Source organism: Balaenoptera physalus (genome assembly GCF_965194825.1).
Source record: "Balaenoptera physalus genome assembly, chromosome: 9".
Classification (NCBI taxonomy): Eukaryota; Metazoa; Chordata; class Mammalia; order Artiodactyla; family Balaenopteridae; genus Balaenoptera; species Balaenoptera physalus.
This window is the reverse complement of record NC_138888.1, coordinates 35,320,517-35,341,663: the sequence shown is the minus strand read 5'-3', so window position 1 is coordinate 35,341,663 and position 21,147 is coordinate 35,320,517. Positions and strand designations below refer to the sequence as shown.

The 21,147-nt window shown below is 36.4% G+C and overlaps 1 protein-coding gene and 1 long non-coding RNA gene across 15 annotated transcripts in view; one reads left to right on the top strand and one right to left on the bottom strand.

The window, feature by feature from the left end:
- ECHDC1 (ethylmalonyl-CoA decarboxylase 1) overlaps window positions 1-21,147 on the bottom strand; it is a 44,928-nt gene that overhangs the window by 23,508 nt on the left and 273 nt on the right. The window contains exons 1-4 of one of the 13 annotated variants that reach the window (XM_082474906.1): window positions 14,861-14,997; window positions 7,850-7,940; window positions 4,055-4,276; window positions 1,371-1,513 (exon numbers count right to left, since the gene is read on the bottom strand). In XM_082474906.1, coding sequence (XP_082331032.1) covers window positions 1,371-1,513; window positions 4,055-4,274 — 363 coding nt within the window. In that variant the 5' untranslated portion in view covers window positions 4,275-4,276; window positions 7,850-7,940; window positions 14,861-14,997. The other 12 variants (XM_082474901.1, XM_082474908.1, XM_082474910.1 and 9 more) reach the window with 12 other exon arrangements.
- LOC309666935 lies at window positions 15,584-21,139 on the top strand. Of its 2 annotated transcripts, none has more exons than XR_014267372.1 (3): window positions 15,584-16,316; window positions 17,586-20,274; window positions 20,364-21,139. It is a non-coding gene; the product is annotated as an uncharacterized lncRNA (long non-coding RNA). The 2 variants fall into 2 exon arrangements; XR_014267373.1 differs by lacking the exon at window positions 15,584-16,316 and having other exon boundaries at window positions 17,558-20,073; window positions 20,196-20,274.

Below are 21,147 nucleotides of genomic sequence, written 5' to 3'. Positions count from 1 at the left end.
TGAAAATAAAAATATAAGGAAAAGGTGACATTATACTGAAAGCTGAGATGATTTACCATAGTTTAGTATATGTTACCGCCTTTTTGCTCATTTCCATTACACCATGACAGCCCCAGTTTGACCATGTAGGGACAAGAAAAATCCCCCACCCGACATGGAGGAGGAACCAATGTTGGAAGTGTGATGTCTGCTCAAGAATGAGGAAGATGGTGGTCTTCTCCCCCTCCCCACTTTTCCTTTGATTATAAAACTGTAGCCCACTAAGTTCTCAGGGCAGCACCCTCCTGCCTGCCTGCTTGTAAACCTATAAGCATCCTATTCTAATAAATCATTTCTTATCGATCACTTTGCCTCTTGCTGAATTCTTTCTGATCTGAGACATAAAGAACCAGAGCTCCTCGGAGGCCCCCCGCCCCGAGATGCATTTCTGCAGTTTCACTCTAACCGTTCGGAGGCGTTACAGATTTAAGGCTAGTGCTGCTACAAATTGTGGATCATCAGGGATGGTGATCTTTGAAATAAAAATAATAGCTGCCTTCTTCAGACACCATGCTAGTAGGCACTTTATATATATTATCTTGAATCCTCACAATAGCTCTGTGAAATATACAATTCTTATTTATAGATTAGGAAAATAAGACTTAGAAAGAATAAGTGATTTACCCAATCACTTAGCCAGAAAAAACCAGCATTCAAATACAAATCTATCAAAGTTTCCAAAAGAGAGATCCTTCCTCATATATTATGCAAATAGAGATCATTATACTACATAGAGTGGTATGAGAGTTGTGCAATAACATTAAAACATTATTACCTACATACAGCTCACATCTTTAATTAAATGGCAACAGATACCTTTTTTTCTCTCCTCTCTCTCTCTCTCTCTCACTCTCTTTTTTTTTTTTTCTGCCTAGGGGATGTTAGTGGACGGCTGAATTCAAGAAAAACAGGTTGCTTGGAGGACAGATAATGAGAGATGATTCGGATTCCTTTTCTGTAATCATAATTCAAAAGCAAGTTTTTTAACTGTTAGCATTTGTTGAAGTCTACCATGTGCCAAAGCTATGCTAGGTACCTCATGGAAAACTCCTTACCATGAGATGCTAAGGGACTTCCACTTAAAAAATTAAAATCCTTGCTGGCTTTAATAATGAACTTTTTATTGCTAGTCTTCCTGTCCTTCATTTTATTCCCCATTACTTGACACTATTACAAGCTAATCTTTAAGAAGCAAAACAAAAACTCTGATCCTTGGAAAGCTATTAAAGAAAAGCTGTCATGATAATAACCATATAAGTAGAATATAAATATCTTAGCCCAGATGTCTGACAAACATGTAGAACCTATTGCATAATTCATACAATACTTGCCTCTGGAGTTCCTAGTTCTTTCACAGCATTCAGATCAGATCCTGAGGAGAAAGTATTTTTTGCTCCGCGGACAATGAGACCTTTCCCCTCTGTCCAATTTTCCAACTCAATCACTTTTTCCAGAAGTTGTAGCATCATAACACCTGCCAGAGGGGAGGGGGAATCAAAAACACATACAATATTGGACAAATAGAAACAATTTAGAAACTGTAAGGTGTCAAACAAGACTCCTAGGTCACAAATTTTACAAATATTTACTGAATGTCTATCAAATGCCTATCATGTTGGTACTAAGGAGTATATACAAAAGAGGCAAGCATGACAGTCTCTGCTTTAAAAGTTTACAATTTGATAGTGACCTCTTTCTCTCCCTTAATTAAGAAGTCACATAAATATGTGGTTAGGTAGAAAAAATAATGCTGGCCCTAAGTATGAGAAATCTGTACCAGTAGTTAAAATAATCTTTTTGACTTTGTAAAATAAACATAAGAGTTGAAACAGACCTTAAACAGTATCTGGTTGGCTCATTTTCAAACAAGGGCCTTGAGAGTTGTGTGGTGTTGGGCTCATTCATCATCTCACAACCCAACCCAACCCAACCACCATCATCCAAATCAAAGCAGTTCTGCTTGTATTAGTTTTAAATATTAGGCATCAAATTAATATTTGTTTCCGTTTGAATAAAAATTTGACTAATATAAATTATAAATTGTAGCTATTCAGTAGTAAGTTAAAACAAGTATTTATCTAGTCTAAATCCCTAGAGCAGTCTTACCTTTCTAATTTTATTTTTCCTAGGCTAATATAAAAATTGGCTTTCATTCTCGGAACCAGTTGAAGGTATGCAGCTGCACTGTCCAGTAAAGTAGCCACCCACACGTAGTCATTGAGCACTTGAAACATGGCTAGTCTAAACTGAGATGTGCAGTAGTGTAAACAGCTTTCAGCAGGAAAGGCCTCTTTGCAGGAAAGAGCTCTCTACAGGAGGCCCCTTTTGTCTTGTCACTAACCTTAAGCCAGGCACCCCCATCCTCTACTCATCTCTGGCCCTAGCACAACTTTCAGATCTTTTGATCACACAATACGTTGCCTAACCTGTTGGCTCTTTCCATAGATCAAAGAAGTAGAAATGAAGAATAAGTAATTAAGAGATGACCAGATCTCTTCCCTAGCTTCCCCTTCAGAAATCTCGAGAACAAATCTGTGTGAACAAGATAGCATCTGAAGAAAAATCACAAAAAGTCAACAAGCCTGCACACAGTGGGGGATGGCGACAATTCTGACCCCTTATCTCAACAACTGAGATTACTTCCCCTTTTCCCTTTAAAACTTTCATGGCTGAGCAGAATCTTCAGAGCTGGTTTTTGGGGGACACTGAGTTCAACATCTCCCCAGATTGCCAGCATTCTGATTAAAAGTTACTTTCCTTTTTCTACCAACATTTGTCTCTTGAGTATTGACTTTTGAGTGGCAAGCAACCGGACCTGATTTGGTAACAGTTATGTAAAATACATACCAGATTTCAGAGAATTGGTATGAAAAAAAAAAAAAAGAGGAAAATATCTCATTAATAATTTTTGTATCAGTCATTTGTTGAAATATTTTGAGTACACTGGGTTAAATAAAATGTTAGTGAAATTAATTTTACCTTTCTTTTTCCTTTTTAAAAATATGGCTACTAGAAAATTTTAAATTACATATGTAGCTGACACTTGTGTCCTGCATTATACTTCTATTGGTTAACATTAATAGAGACATCTCTGAATTCTGCTGAATGTAAAGAAAAGTCATCTTGTGTTTAAAGACCCACCACTGATAATTTACAAAGTTTACAGACTACTGAAGTATGTCTATAAGTATGATTATGTATACACACAAGAAACTTTATTGGGATAGTTTTGAACCCAATATTTCAAATGCTACTATAAAATATAATTCGCTCCCCCTATAAGAAGTATATAACTAACAAATAGAGATTGCCAAAATCACCTGGAAACACGAGTGCTGGGTAGTCAGTAAGGTAACTCATGAGCTCTTGTATAACATCATGGTAGAATAATTCGAATTTGAGCTTTGGCAAAAAATTACAAATTATCACAGGTCCTGGACCTTGAGGTCTCTTAAATATAAAATTCTTATATGCCAAGAGTGCTGCCTAGTAAATAGAAGGTATTTACCTGCATCTCAGAGTTAGAAAAGGGGCAACAAGTAGGCAAGTGCAGTGTTTTCAGTGATTATTGGAACTACATGGTTAAAATGACAGTCTTATTTTAGTTCATAGAAAAAAAAATTTAAGCTAAATAATTTTTTTTTCATTTTAGGCTTTTCTCTTTAGGTTTTAAAATCTTTGAAACATCCTTCCCTTTGTCTCCCAGTGACAGCTGAACACAAACAAATGAAGTTATTAAGCAGTTAAAATTTCAATGGAAAAAATAATCAAGATTAATTTGATGGTTTCCTTTTTACCAACATCCATATTCACGGATTTTTAAAAAACATTAAAATATTCACAGTTAGTAAAATATGTTCCTGGTTCAGGTGATAGTTTTGTTTTCTCATGTTCTACAAAGAGTACCATGACTTTCAAGAATTCTTGAAAGTTCAACAGATTTAAGGATAAAAGCATGGGATAGCAGGTTAGATTTAGTGTCATGTTTTAACTAACAAAAGAAAGCTCTCTATACCTGAGAAGGCATTCATTTTACTTGGATTGTTCAGAGTAAGAATGCCAATGCCACTGTCTTCCTTCTGAAGGTCAACGGATCCACCGGGAAACTGCTCAAGTTTTCTTTTCACTTCTTCCTCATGGAAGCCATGAGAGGTATTATAAAGTGACAATCCTATTTGATGTAGCAATTTTGTCTTCATAGGGATAGGTGATGTCGTCAAAACACGTCTTGCCATTTCTGGAAAAGAGAGATAAGTATGCAGTCGTCCGGATAAACAGACACTTTTAGAATATCATACATTAATAGGCTTTAGTGAGAGACCTTTCTCTTTATTGGGAGGACTTGCCTACTTCTCAAAACACTCTCTGAGAAGTGTATAGGATTGCTTCCCTTCCCCCTGCTTCTCAAACCAAAGGATACAAGTTACATAATTTCAGTATATCATCAGGAGATGATGACTAGCTATAGGGCATTTTCTGAGATCCAACACACTAGGAGGATTTAGAAAAATGTTGCTGCTCTGTAGTTAGCACCATCTCCTGCCGTCAGGGAGTCTTCCTCATGACAGCAGTTCTTCTTCCTCGAACTCTAAATCTAAGAATAAATTCAGTCCAGAAGTCCCCTTGGAAACAATCTCTATGCAGAAATGCTACAGAGCAGTTCCAGTCTCTAACAGAAAATTTATTCTTAGCATTATCCTTACCTTATGTAATGCTTTATAGAAAAAGCTGGAAGGGGTCCTGAGGAAAGTGGGCAAAGAAATAGGAATGTATGTGTGTGGTTTCTGTGTTCCCCAAAGTTCTGTCACTCTTCTCACTTTATATATCTCATCTCTGGGTAATCTCCTATCTGCCCAAATGCTTTTTTGCCCTATGTAAGTACTTTTGTTCACATAAAAAATACATTCAGAAAATTATACAAATCATAAGTTACAGTTCAATGAATTTTCACAAGGTAAATACATTCAAGTAAATAGCACTGAGATCAAGAAACAGAACATGACTCCAAATAAAAATAACAACTATCTTGATTTCTAATACCCAAGATTAGCTTGCCTGCTACTGAACTTTATATAAATTGAAAAATATAGTAAATATTCTTTTGTGTCTGGTTTCAGCTACGTTTGTGACACCCATTACTATTATTATGTGTAATTAGATTCTAAATAGTCCATTCTTTTCATTGTTGTATTTTATTATATGAATATACCACAATTCCTCTATTCTAATGTAAATAGTCATTTGGGTTGTTTCTGGTTTTTGGCATTACAAATAGAGCTGCTGTGAACATTTTAGTATCTGTCTTTTGGGTCAACAAGTATGCATTTCTGCTGGCTATATCTAGAAATGGAATTAGTGGGTCAGGCAGCAGCTGGCTAAAACTGCTTGTTAAACACTGAAGAATTTTGCAAGTTTCTTTTTAAACCACGGGTAGCTTGAAATTAACCATGGAGAGAGTATTAGTAAACTCTACATATCAATCTCTCCCCCCACCCACACACAGCCATTTTCCGGGTACACCACTGGTCATAATGATCACATCTGTTCATTTATTTCACTTTAAAAGACACTGCCTAAGAGTTTTCACATCCACAGCTAGTGAACATTCCAGTTGTTCCACAACCTTGTTATCACTTGTCAATGTCTTTTTTTTCCCTTTCTTTCCATTTTAGGCATTCTAGAGAGTGGTATATCATTGTGGTATCACTTTGCATTTCTATGATGTCTAGTGAAGTCAAGCTCCATTTTCATATGCTTATTTGCATATCATCTTTTGTAAAGTGCCTCTTCAAGTTTTCTTGCTCATTTTTTTGCCTTTTTAGTACTAATTTGTTGGAATTCTTTTATTCATTTGCCTACAGTTTTTATTAAAACTCATAAGATAACAAATTCTACATTTCCATCTCTAGTTGAGACCTTATGCCCAAGTACTCCTAAATCAAATAAAAATCTACTTCCTTACTCCTCACCTCTAGATGTACCACAGGTTTCTCAAAATCACTGTTTAAACCTGAACTCACACTTTTAAAACCTGTAACTACTTTATTCCTTCCCTTAACTATCCATAGTATCCTCAACCCAGAAAGCCACAGCAGAAAACCCAATCTCCTTCCCCACCTTCATTTCTCATATGCAACCTTTTTTATTTTTCCCATCCTTTACTTCTTCTATGACTAACACAGTTCAAACCTATGTACCTGGATGAATACAGTGGTCACCAATTAGTTGTTAGTTGTATACTACACCTTAAAATCAGAGCTATCTTTCTACTGTATGCCCCTAGAAGTACAAATCTTCATATACATTTTCAAAGAAATTGAAAAGGTTTAAAATTAGTCCTTCTCAGGACTTGAGCATGAACCTAAAAAATGAACCTGAAGGGGAAATAAAGTGATAAAGGTGGGAAAATTTAGGTCTATGGGAAATGAAAAGGATGGGGGGGGGGGAAATACAATGCTTTTACTAATTAAAAAGTATGAAATAGTTATGAAAAAACAAGGATTTTGGAGACTTCCTAAATTATCAACTAAATATAAGTATCAAGTTCTCTCAAGATTCTCTTAGCTAGCAGAGGAAATCTACACTAAAAATTTCAGGAGTTATTGAGAAATGACAAGCAATGGGGCTAGAAATAAATTAAATTAGCAAAACTTATATTCTCATGACAAGATATATATGTATATTTGTATGTATGCTCACAACTCCAGCAATGTGCAAAAAAGCCCTCTCATCCCCAACCACTGTTCTTTCTTTGTCATCTCCCCTTTCACTATCCCTAGATTCAAGTTCAGTGATCAAAGTCTGTGGGAAAAATAAGGAAATACGTCAAAATATATCATTCAAAATGAGTCTGGAGGCCTTCCTTGCTTTTTAAAAGACAAATGGCAAGAAACATACATAATAACTAGATTAGCAATTAAGATAAATCTTTTAAAACAGGACAGTATTCTTTCTTGGATTATTTAAAGCAGATAATAGCTTCATTCTAAGAATAAAAAATGGTTGAATAGTTTCTTTGCATAAAAGCCATTAAGTAAATTACACCATGTGTGTATAGGTTTTTATAGCCAAGAAGTTCAAAGGACTGGGATCCCAGTATATAAACATACACGCATATGATCAGAGCATTTGGTAAGATGTAATTGGTAACAATTCAACTGGTATTTACTGAATTCCTATTTAGTGATCTCCCCTTTGCTAACTAGCTATTTCAGAGAGAAAAAAAAAGTATTTTTAGTTTTATCAAAGAAACAAAATACATACACACTCAGCAATAATATTCAACTCTCTAGTTGAAAATAGAACAAAATTCCTCCTTTTATTAAGCTCTATTAGAGACCTGCATCAAATTTAAAATATAGCCTTAACTTCATAAAAGGATTTTTTTCTCTTCACCAATAAACTTTTATCATGAAGTCTAAGAATTTTCTATAGGCAGAAATGGATCCAAAGACATTAAATCAGTGCATAGGATTATACTTTATTTCCCTTCATTCTTTCCAAGTTTTAACATTCTAAGCAGAAGTAGAACAAAAATCAAGCAACATCCTAGTTCTGCCGGGAAGTAAACTCAGATCAGCTCTTTTTTTGCACTGTCTTGTGGCCAAAATATTGGCAGAGGGCACTACTTCCAAAATACTCTCATCTTACGTATTTCCAGAGTATCACTTCGTCACCTGATTACGTTAGCACTAATCTATTAGAATGAAAATTATATAGTCCCACTACCCTCCCAAAACAAATCTAGAAAACAAACAAACAAACAGAAAATAGGGCCCACATTTCCATTTTACAAATAATGAAAGCTTACCTTTATGTGAAGCTTTCCTCTAGAGACTGACCTGCTTACTGTCAAATTCTGAAACAACAGGAAAGCTCTGGAAGTTCTCACTCTGCTTTTTCTCCAAATAAATACATGTAATTTTTAAAAACAAATTATTAATTTATAAAAACCTTTAAAACTTGAGACACTATTTTAGGTAACTAAATAGCTGCCTAGAATCACAAGTCTTTTGAATAGACAAGAACATACTTTACATAAAGACTATCTGATCAAAACAGATATCTATCAAAACATTTATGAGGTTATAAAACTGTGAGACACTACTATTCATGTATTACTTCTATAAAAGATTGCTTTCATTTACTTACTTTGAAATCAGGTTGTATTACAGTTAGCCAGAATGAAAGTAAATGTAGACATGAAGAATGAAGAAAGCTAACCTAACATACTTTTGAAAAAGTTAGGTTTCAGAATGAATGTGTTGTAGTTCTTAACCTAAGTAATGGATACACAGGTATTTATTTTTGTTGTTGCTGTTCTTTAAACTCTTCTTATGCTCTTTTCACTATATGCATGTATGCTACATTTCTCACTAAACATTTTTTTAACTGAAGGATATCATTCCAAATTTGGGGGGGATGGTCTCTACCTTTGTCAGTAATCTCTCCCAACCTTCTAAACTGCCAATTTCAAAACTAGTTTTCTAAGTACTCTGTTTTTTTGCATAGAAGATATTTAATAAAGAACACAAATTTTGCCATTGGTGGTCACATAGGTGTCTGAAGGTTCTGGCAGGTCTGACAACTAAGCAAGTGTCCTTATTAAATAAAGGTAATGATATTTCTTAAAAATTGATGTACAACCAGAAACCAGATAAGAAAGAATTAGAGATGAAGCTCCTGCCTCCAGTAAATTCAAAAACTCTTATGGGTAGGGACCACATCTTATTCATGGCTTTAGCATACAGAGCTTTACATTTAATATTAGCGGTACTAAATGATACCTAATGTGGTTATTACCATACAGGGATTACTGTACCTAACCATCATTTCCCAAACTAAATAAAAGATCTCTATTTGCCAGATAGAAAAAGTTTATTTCATTGTTGGGATTCTAGGAAATGCAAGTCCAGCATATGTAGCTCCAAGTGCTCAAGGGTATTACAGTCAGCCAGAGGAGGAGATCTCCTTTTCACCGGCCCCTGGTCAGTTTGATCCAGGACCACCACTCCGCCGTCAGTCCTAGCTTAGAAGCCCCTGCTCCTTTTCACAAAAAAGACAAGAGCTTTGGGTCTGATTTTTTTTTTCTTTTCATGTTTACAAATTGGGTTTGCATACAATACAACCTCTATTGGATCATTAATGAAAATACTAACACTTTTTAAGAAATGATGGTAAGTAATAGATAACAAGACATCGCTCTACCTATTTATAATGTCTGTAGTTGGTAATACATATTTTACAAGGGTCTGGTTGGTAGTATTCTTCATACTTCAACTATATAACCAGATTTCCGTCACAGGGTTAGGACTAGCCTGTTACATTCTCTAACTTTCTAGGAACAAGAGGCAATTTACCCAGTGAGTACTGAGGTTAAGACCATGCCACAACTAAGACCCGGTGCAACCAAAATAAATAATAATTAATTAATTAATTAATTTTAAAAAAGACCTAGTAACTGTTCGTGGCAAATTTAAATGGGGAACCCATGACTTGACCTATTTTGCCCTACCTTCCCCACTCCTCCTTCAAAGGAAGATACTATCGGTTTTGAGCCAACGACATTCAAAGTACTATAGCTTTCTGCAGAAGGCAACAGAGTGAAACTGTTTCCATTGGCACTGCTGCCACTTTGGATTTCTTTGTTCTGATCTCCCTCCTTTCCTCCTTTTCCTCTCTACTGGGTTCTCTCTCTCTCTCTCCTCTCTTTCTTTTTCAGCTTGTGTGGTACATGGAAGCAGGGGCTGCCTTTATCTTCGGAAGGCATTTGAAGAAGGTTAAAGGCAGTAGGGCTCAGGGTTCCTTAGGCCTGCTTCTAGTCTAAGAAAACTAAGCTCTCAAGGTCACCTGCCAGATCAGTTCACAAAACTGAGAGGTCTACATAGAGAGTCAGAGCCAAACACAATATGACCAAGCTTGCTTTTGCCTAGAATATGCTCTATGCATGTTTTGCCCCTGGGGATAAGTCATATATAGAAGAGACCACTCAATGGAAAATTCAGTTGGGGCAGAGGTCTTTTCCACATTGACCATGACTTCAGTATAAAAGAATTGTGCCAAAGAAACTTGATGAGAACTTAAATGGCTATTTAAAAAAATAAATAAATTTGCCTATGTTTTCCATAGTATTCTGTTTAGGGAAAAGAATAAGGAGTTAAACTAGAAAATAAGAAGGGGTAAGGCTTATAAAAACATTAGCATTTTTAATTATTATGAAGGGAAAATAGAATCAATAAACAACATTATCTTCTCTCATTGTAAGGAGTCTGTCTGTTCTGTCTTCATACACTTCCCCACCTCCAATAACCAAAACAAGGGCAATTAGTATAGACATCATCAGATCTGTATCTCCTCATACTTAAATCATTACAAATTTAAATATTCATGTTACTAATATTTTTGCCTCACTGGACAACTTTGATATGCTGATTTTTCCATGGAAACCTTATAATAAAAACCTCATTATCCTTTTTCTCTATTGATTCCATTTTTTTTTCTTTTCCCCCCTCACTCTTGTCCCCCTTCCACTAACTCTCCCTTCTTTTCTCTCCTCCCCTCATATCCCCTTGTCTGTGCCACACACTAGTACCAGAGAAACTCAAGGGCACTGCTTAAGCCTATTAGATTTGCTGACCTCAAGTTTAGGGATCCAATTCTTGACATTTGAAATAGCCTATTATGGATACTTTCATCCCAATTCTAAACTCAGAAATTAAATTAGACAATAGTTCAGTACTTAGAAGATGACAAAGTGTAAACCACTATTAAACACCATATTATCTGAAAGTATAAGTGAACAAACAAGGGCTGAGGTTCTGGTCTTTTGTAAGCATGTAGTTAAGCAATCGGCATTTTGGATTTGTTCCAGGATCAGAGGCAATGAAAAGGTTCGGAGGCATTTTTGATTTTATAAATTATCTTCAGGACAAAAAGTATGTTTAAAACTCATCCTGCAGGATGCTTTGCTGTCCTACCACAAGCAGATTCAGCCCATCTGAACAAGCTCACAACCATACCATGGGAAAAGGGAAAGAGAAGAGATCCTTGTGTACATCTGAGATCAAAGGTTTCACTTTCTCCATTTTTGTTTTAAAGTTCTTCAAAGGTGATCAAATAGCTCCCCTCCCTGCACAGGATCTAAGCTAGCTGTTCTCTTAGAAGCCATAACGTTTTGCCAAGTGCTGAAACTGCTAAATCTAGACAATAAACACAAACGCATACTTAATAAAAAACAGAGAAGTAACCACTGACACTGCAGAAATACAAAAGATCATGAGAGATTACTACAAGCAACTCTATGCCAATAAAATGGACAACCTGGAAGAAATGGACAGATTCTTAGAAATGCACAAACTGCCGAGACTGAACCCGGAAGAAATAGAAAATATGAACAGACCAATCACAAGCACTGAAATTGAAACTGTGATTAAAAACCTTCCAACGAACAAAAGCCCAGGACCAGATGGCTTCACAGGTGAATTCTATCAAACATTTAGAAAAGAGCTAACACCTATCCTTCTCAAACTCTTCCAAAATATTGCAGAGAGAGGAACACTCCCAAACTCATTCTACGAGGCCACCATCACCCTGATACCAAAACCAGACAAAGATGTCACAAAGAAAGAAAACTACAGGCCAATATCACTGACGAACATAGATGCAAAAATCCTCAACAAAATGCTAGCAAACAGAATCCAACAGCACATTAAAAGGATCATACACCATGAGCAAGTGGGGTTTATCCCAGGAATGCAAGAATTCTTCAATATACGCAAATCAATCAATGTGATACATCATATTAACAAATTGAAGGAGAAAAACCATATGATCATCTCAATAGATGCAGAGAAAGCTTTCGACAAAATTCAACACCCATTTATGATAAAAGCCCTGCAGAAAGTAGGCACAGAGGGAACTTTCCTCAACATAATAAAGGCCATATATGACAAACCCACAGCCAACATTGTCCTCAATGGTGAAAAACTGAAACCATTTCCACTAAGATCAGGAACAAGACAAGGTTGCCCACTCTCACCACTATTATTCAACATAGTTTTGGAAGTGTTAGCCACAGCAATCAGAGAAGACAAAGAAATAAAAGGAATCCAAATCGGAAAAGAAGAAGTAAAGCTGTCACTATTTGCAGATGACATGATACTATACATAGAGAATCCTAAAGATGCTACCAGAAAACTCCTAGAGCTAATCAATGAATTTGGTAAAGTAGCAGGATACAAAATTAATGCACAGAAATCTCTTGCATTTCTATACACTAATGACGAAAAATCTGAAAGTGAAATTAAGAAAACACTCCCATTTACCATTGCAACAAAAAGAATAAAATATCTAGGAATAAACCTACCTAAGGAGACAAAAGACCTGTATGCAGAAAATTATAAGACACTGATGAAAGAAATTAAAGATGATACAAATAGATGGAGAGATATACCATGTTCCTGGATTGGAAGAATCAACATTGTGAAAATGACTCTACTACCCAAAGCAATCTACAGATTCAATGCAATCCCTATCAAACTACCACTGGCATTTTTCACAGAACTAGAACAAAAAATTTCACAATTTGTATGGAAACACAAAAGACCCCGAATAGCCAAAGCAATCTTGAGAACGAAAAATGGAGCTGGGGGAATCAGGCTCCCTGACTTCAGACTGTATTACAAAGCTACAGTAATCAAGACAGTTTGGTACTGGCACAAAAACAGAAATATAGATCAATGGAACAGGACAGAAAGCCCAGAGATAAACCCACGCACATATGGTCACCTTATCTTTGATAAAGGAGGCAAGCATATACAGTGGAGAAAAGACAGCCTCTTCAATAAGTGGTGCTGGGAAAATTGGACAGATACATGTAAAAGTATGAAATTAGAACACTCCCTGACACCATGCACAAAAATAAACTCAAAATGGATTAAAGACCTAAGTGTAAGGCCAGACACTATCAAACTCTTAGAGGAAAGCATAGGCAGAACACTCTATGACATACATCACAGCAAGATTCTTTTTGACCCAGCTCCCAGAGAAATGGAAATAAGAACACAAATAAACAAATGGGACCTAATGAAACTTAAAAGCTTTTGCACAGCAAAGGAAAGCATAAACAAGACCAAAAGACAACCATCAGAATGGGAGAAAATATTTGCAAATGAAGCAACTGACAAAGGATTAATCTCCAAGATTTACAAGCAGCTCATGCAGCTCAATAACAAAAAAACGAACAACCCAATCCAAAAATGGGCAGAAGACCTAAATAGACATTTCTCCAAAGAAGATATACAGATTGCCAACAGACACATGAAAGAATGCTCAACATCATTAATCATTAGAGAAATGCAAATCAAAACTACAATGATATATCATCTCACACAGGTCAGAATGGCCATCATCAAAAAATCTAGAAACAATAAATGCTGGAGAGGGTGTGGAGGAAAGGGAACCCTCTTGCACTGTTGGTGGGAATGTAAATTGATACAGCCACTATGGAGAACAGTATGGAGGTTCCTTAAAAAACTACAAATAGAACTACCATATGACCCAGCAATCCCACTACTGGGCATATACCCTGAGAAAACCATAATTCAAAAAGAGTCATGTACCACAATGTTCATTGCAGCTCTATTTACAATAGCCAGGACATGGAAGCAACCTAAATGTCCATCGACAGATGAATGGATAAAGAAGATGTGGCACATATATACAATGGAATATTACTCAGCCATAAAAAGAAATGAAATGGAGATATTTGTAATGAGGTGGATAGAGTTAGAGTCTGTCATACAGAGTGAAGTAAGTCAGAAAGAGAAAAACAAATACAGTATGCTAACACATATATACAGAATCTAAGGAAAAAAAAAAAAGGCCATGAAGAACCTAGTGGCAAGATGGGAATAAAGACACAGACCTACTAGAGAATGGACTTGAGGATATGGGGAGGGGGAGGGGTGAGATGTGACAGGGTGAGAGAGTGTCATGGACATATATACACTACCAAATGTAAACTAGATAGCTAGTGGGAAGCAGCCGCATAGCACAGGGAGATCAGCTCGGTGCTTTGTGACCACCTAGAGGGGTGGGATGGGGAGGGTGGGAGGGAGGGAGATGCAAGAGGGAAGAGATATGGGAACATATTGTATATGTATAACTGATTCACTTTGTTATAAAGCAGAAGCTAACACACCATTGTAAGGCAATTATACTTCAATAAAGATGTTTAAAAAAAAAAACAATTAGCTTAACACAGGGAGTAAACAACAAAAAATCAAAACTATTCTACTTTAGACTGTCAGTATGTGACCTGTTTTTCGTATTTTAGTTTGGTTTTAGGCTGTCATTTATTAACCTACCTTTCAAGTGTCATTACGTGCCACACATACCCTTCTTCCTCTCAGCCGAAATGAACCTCTTTCAGTTTTTCAAATCCTTCAGGTGTTCTCTTCATTCCAAGCCTCTGAACATGTGCTTCCCCCACCCATTATACTTTTTCTTCCTCAGAGTAACTCCAAGTCATCTCCTTTAATACTCTAAACTATACAAAATACTCTTACTATCTGTTCTCACAATATTTATATCCTTTATTAACCCTCACTCACGCTTTCCTGTAATTACTTCTTTCACCAAATCTTCCCACTAGATTTAGCTGCAAGAGGGTATTTGCAGTGCCTAGTACAGTACTTGACAAATAATATTCACCAGTAATAATTTGGCACACAATGCTTGAGAATCCATAATGCCATACAAGGCTTAAGAATCTGTCCACAAACCAACTCTACCTACCCTGTTTATTATTCCCACCACTCACCCTGATTCGGTTCCATTCTTCCTTGCAAGCTGGTCTCTCTTCTTGGAATGCTGATCACTGCCTGGGCCCCAGCTAACTGAGATCTGCTCATCTTTCAGATCAGACCAATAAAATATCAAGAAAAGATCCTCTGTTTTATTACCATGCTCCTCCCTCCCCCAGCAGATTTCGCAATTTTATGTGTGTGTAGCATTAAAAGGATTAATGAGTCTCAAAAGAATTCTAGAATGAAAGAACATTTACCAAAAATGAGTTAGTCATTTTTGTTGTTGTTGAAAAGTTGGCTGCATGAAACAAAGGATGCAAATTTTACTTAAGCAAGATAATTTAATACAGGTAGTGAGAAGGACAATTAACAGAGTTCCTAGGGAACATTACCTACTGTTGAAATCAATTTCTAGGCCCAAGATGGAGCTGTTCTTGCCAAGGGTGCCACATCAGCAAACCAAAACTTAGACAACCTCCATTAGATAACTTTCTGTATAAAGGCTTTATCCTTCCTGTGAGCACTCACTCACTTAGCATTTGACCCAACTCCTTTGGAATCGGGCTGTTCCTATTGGAACTGTGGTGGTATTTGACCTGCAGACTGTTTAGGAATTTTTCTTTTGCTCTAGGAAAAAAACCTGAGAAATGGGATCCCAGTAATCCACATGTTGGAGTTCCCCCACCTCCCCTTTCAGGGACTCTGGACAGTATTATATTTAAAAATTGCAGTCCTACCTCATGCACATTTCAAACGAAGAAAGAAAGACGTGTCTTCTGAGATCTCTCTTTCCCCTCCTCCAATTTTCTTTGTCTCAGGCCCTGCCTCCAGTGCCAGCTTCCTCCTTCCCTTCTCCAAGACGGGTACTAACACGGTTCAGATAGTGGGAGTCTCTGCAACAGGCCTTTTTTAGGCCTTTTTTGAGAGATATCCACTCTTCCCTCCTTAACTTCCTCTGCCCCCTATTCATTTATTAGGCCAAGATTTTTAGAAAAGTATTATGCTGGGATTTCTTTCTCTCCAAAAAGGAAATAATAATTCTAGAGTTTCACAGTAGATAAGTAAGCATTCAAAGCAATAAACTCATTCCTTGTAATACCCCTATTTTACCTGTGAGAAAACCCGAGGCCAGGGATGGAGCTTTGTCCAGAACCTCTGAACAATAAATAACACTGTTATCTCTCAGTACCCTATTGTTCCTAACCCCTACAAGCTACTGACATCCATTCCTACTGCGATCAAATTTTTCGATAAACTCTTCTATTCTCTACTTTGTTATACTATGTAGATACTCTGTTTCTCTGCCCCCCTCCTTCTCAAATTTCTTCACAGAAAGACAGCATCCACCTGTTAAAATGTTTGGCCTTAAGGGGATGTAATGTCTCCAAAGAAAAATTGCAGTTTGCTCAAACCCAGGTTCAATATTTAGGACACCTGATCTCAAGGACAATGGAATGCATTCTTTAATAGGTATGCAGAAATTTCTAAAAAGACAAGAGGACTCCGAAAAGACAGCTCTAAGAGGATCCTTACAGTATGCAACTAAACAGGTTACCTTAGTCCATCTGCCAGAAATACAATTTGGATCCAAATATTCTCTTTGAGTTTTGTACCAGGCTATAAGATCTCTGTGTCTGTCTGTATGTTATGTGCATCCATGTATGTATGTTATAGATATGTGTTCTTTTTATACCTCCAGATGGTATTGCCGAAATTAATTTATAAAACCAGTTCTATTTAACTGGCCTAAAAAAATTAAGTACTTATATAAATTAAATTATCAGAAATATAAGAGAAACTCAAACAGATGCTTTTGTGGTTCATGTGATCTGGGAAAATATCTGGCATTAAAGCTAGTTTAAATTTGTTAGTCTAATTGAAACAGGCATGTCTTTAGAGTTATCAGTATAAAATATAATACTTTTATTCTACTTGGGTTTACTAGTCAAATAAGTTCATGTTCTCTCTGTTGCAAGTGTGTTAGAATAAAAATTTGCTTGAGTTGATGGCTGACTTTGTCTAATGTCTCATGAAGTTTTTGTGAGTAATTTAAACAGAAATGTTGGGAACAAATAATTCAGATAGATGAAAATGGGGTAAGAGTTTCTAGGTGCAACAATTATGTTTTATGATATGTGTCCTTAAGAAAAAAATAGCATTCTCAAATCTTTATTGAATGCCTGGATCATTCTCCAAACATGATAAATCACTAAAACATTAATTACTGAACACAGATCTATTGACTTTTGGCTTTCTATTTTAGAGAAACCAAAGATAAATTTTTGTCTTTTAGTAACCATGTCTTGTGTCACACTGAAAGACTGTACTAGTTAAAATGGCATATGCCTTTGGAAACTAGAAAATACATTTATAAATTTACTAGTCTAAAATTGCTTATTTCTTAGTTTCCACTAGAAATCAAAGATTCTAAGGGTTATGTATTCTGATTAATAAATATGATTAAAGCTACTAGAAATGATAAGGAAAACATCGCTGTATGCAAAGGAAGTAGTTTTGTCCTAAAGTAAAATAGTTGCCAGAATAAAAAGGAAAGGATAAGACAAAATCTGAATGTAAAAAGAAAACTGTAGAAGGGTTTGTGAAACAAGAATCTTTTGAAAGAAATTTTATATGCAATAAAGTAGGATAAGATTAAATATACTTGCTATAACGGTTTTTAAAGTAAGCTTTAATATCAATAGTGTACTTATGTAAAACTGGAACTTAATTTTCTTTCAGCTGCTAAAAGGACAAAGTTTGCTTGGGCTATTGGTCTGCTCTTGATAAGAGAATGTGAAAGGTTTTTCCTTACTTTTTTGTATTTTATCAAAATTATTTCCTGTGCTTTTATAAAAAAGCTGTCTTTTTTATAAAGAAGAGCTAAGGGTTTGGTTTGGTTTTTTGTTTCTGTTTTGCAGCTATGTAACCTTCTCTATTTGTCTTTTGAAATCTTTTTGTCACTTTGATTAAATAGATACTTAGTGTTTTGTAATCTTCGGGGTAATCTTATTTAGTCAAATGTCCAAAACCTTTTGATATTTTTGAAACACTTCCCAAAAATCAAACTCTAAATTAAGTCGTTTTGACCTGAAAATAATTTTGGGAATCTCCAGACGGCCCCTGGGACTTCTCAAAGGACTTGTTCTCTCTTCTTATAAAAAGGGAGATGTTAATCAGGTTTATCTGATATGTCAAATTATATGGGAAGCTTTGTCAAATAAATGATGATAAACTTTCTTAGGTTATGTTGTATACGTGAATGTTATTAAATGTTCTAGAGATTCCTATGAAAATTCCTGATTCTGATGTGTCCTGGCATAATGTTATCAGCCATGATTTTAAAGATGTAGTCACAGAAATAACCAAATTGACCTGTCAACTACATTATAATGAACCTTCATCAGATCTTTAATCATGACTATTTTTAAGTCTTTTGTCATTTATAGACAGTTGTTTTACTCTGGTGCTTTTGCAAATATCACTTCTAGTACCTTTAATCGTAGAAAAGATCCTGACAAATACTCTAGAACGCAGGTGTTAGATAACTGTAAGATATTACACAGAACTAGATTTAAAGGACCCTTTTCTTCCTCTCCTTTAAGAAAATGTATCTTTGTAACAAAAGTTAAAACATTTATTTTTTTTCTCCCGTCCTGATCCCTCCAGAATTCAAAAACTTAAGTATGTTTTTCATGACAATATGTGTACTTGCATAAATTCAATGAGAATCTGTTCTCCTCATAACAAGACACAACTGGAAATATTGGCTATATTACCAAGGCTTTGGCTGGATTCTCATATTCAAGAAAGATGTACATAGACAGATATGACCAGACAGCTTTAAGGAACTTCTCAAAAATAATAAATAAATCAGCCTGGTACCTTGCTTACAAGATTCCAGCAAAACAATTTTGAAAAAGAGCTTGTTTTCAAAATTGTATATGGTCAATCACTATTCTTGCTGCATTTATGTAAACAATCAAACCAAGTTTAATACCAACAAATTAGTTTTACTATGATTATCTTTGATAAAAGTGAGGACAATCATAGAGAGAAAAATCATGTTTGCACTTACGTAGCTATTAAGTTCTAGTCCTATCAATTATCTTCAAGGTTTTGTCATATACCTGCACACTGGAGTGGATCCTAAATTCTTCTAGTCTCCAATAACGTCTGGCTACTCCTCTCCAGACTAATGTTTTCAATTTTCTTCCACTTTTCTGATTTGAAATCAGTAAGAACAAAGACTGCCTTGAATCCTCTTGGAAGGGACTGTACCAGGGCCTCCTCACTACCTAGAAGGCAGCCAAACTTCAGGGACTTGAACCCTGAGTACACATCTCACAGCTAGAGAAGACCGCACCTGACATGTGGTCCTATACAAACACTGGAAACCTCCAAATTGAAATGACTAGGAAGAGAAGCAGCTGACAACTGAGGCATACAGCTTTCCAAAGATGACCTGACCAGGCCTGTATACCCTTTTTCTCACTGTTGCTTTTTTTTTTACTCTCTCTCTCTTTCACAGAAAGACAATGCCCTTGTTTGTATTTCCCAAATCCTCTTCTTTTGATTATGGCCTTTCAGAAACTACCACATCATGACCCCATAACAAATTAGTCTTTTCACCTGCTTTTTTTTTTTTTTTTAAGAGTTAGAAGGTTCAGAATTCACTGAAGTCTCTCTTTCATCTGGATTATTAACTGTTTTGGGATTCTTACCTAGATTCATGGTCTTTGAATTTGCAACCTTACAGGCTGTCTTACTGGATAACACATTTGGTTCTAAACAGCTCTTTTGGGATAACAATACTATTTTAATATGTCTTTGAAGTTCTGCTGTTTTTGCAAAGAGCTCGTCAGCTATTGCGCCATACTTATTCCTGCCCTGTCTTCCCAACATGCTCAGTTAATTCTTTCAGTTTGTGCTGTTGCTGTATTCACTGTTCTATTTTCTCTTCAATACAAAACAGAAGCCTCCCATTGATCCATTTTACTAAACCTTCATGGCCACCTTGAGTGGGAACTTCCAGGAGGCATACATGACTCCACATCTGCCTCTGCAGGAAGGGCCTTTTTTCCCTCAGGTCCAAGTAAGTGCCAAAGAAAACATGATTAGAGCAGCAGAAACTCAATTGCATGGAAGAATCGAGGAGGAAGAGCACTGATTGCAACAAGTCTCACCTGACCCTCCGTGATTTGTTCAGTTGGCTACCCTCAGGCCTAAGGTCCTAGTTTAGACCATCATAAAATTCGGAGTTATGTTACTTTTAATTCCGGTTTGCATAACTATTTTAATTTCTGTATTTTGTTGCCTGTCACACCTTTGTAAAACTTATGTGTCCAACAGGTAATGCTGGCTTAACATTTCAAGATGATCAGAATGGTCTCCAACGCTTATGACCTTAAGAAGATACAGACTTTATATGGTAAGTGCCTGAGATTTCTCCCTCCTACTCCTCCGTGTTACTTGAACATGACCTCAGTTGGTTTCCAATCTGTGCACTTTCCCTTCAAGGTGGGACACAACACCCAGGAAAAGTCCTTCCTGGCACCAAGGGACAAAGGCCACTGAAGATGGAAAACCTGACTTCTGATCAGCGATGCTTTCAGAGAAAAGCAGAAAATGTCAAACTGAATAGAGCAAACCTCATTTAAAATAGTTGGGAGTCCAGAAGGGGGAACCCTCACACACTACCACAGGAAGCATCAACTACTCCCGTTAATTACATACTCCAACAGGAAAGCATCATTCACAGACCTACTAGGAGGGAAGATTTCCTGTTCACCCAGCAACTCAGCCTAGGAGGAACCATCACCACCTAAACTCTCACTTTCTACCAGGGGACTTTCTTCAAAACAACCCCTCCCAACTTCCTCCTTTTTCTCTGTAACAGAATGGGCCTCTCCTTTGTTTGCTGAACCTATCTATGGGTTTTCCTACAGTTCGCTTGTCTCGAATTGCAATTCCTCTGCTATTCCCAAATAAGCCCATTTTGCTGGTAAAATAACTGGCTGTTTTGTTTTTATCTTAAAAGCTTCATGCCTTCCACCTTATTTTGCATGTCTCCAAAAGGAGACTGCCCACTTCATGTCAGTGTGAACTTAAACTGTATCACCTAAATTAATTTCTTTAGTCGTTTTTTTTTAACACTGCTGAGAAGAGAGCCTGGAAAGTATTCAGCATTTAAATTAGTGCACTGAAATCATGCCTCCCTATTCTTTTGAAAACGTTTATGTCAGCTGTTTCTCCACTCTCCCAGGAAAGTTCGACTCATCTTTTCCCATCACCCTCCCCTCAC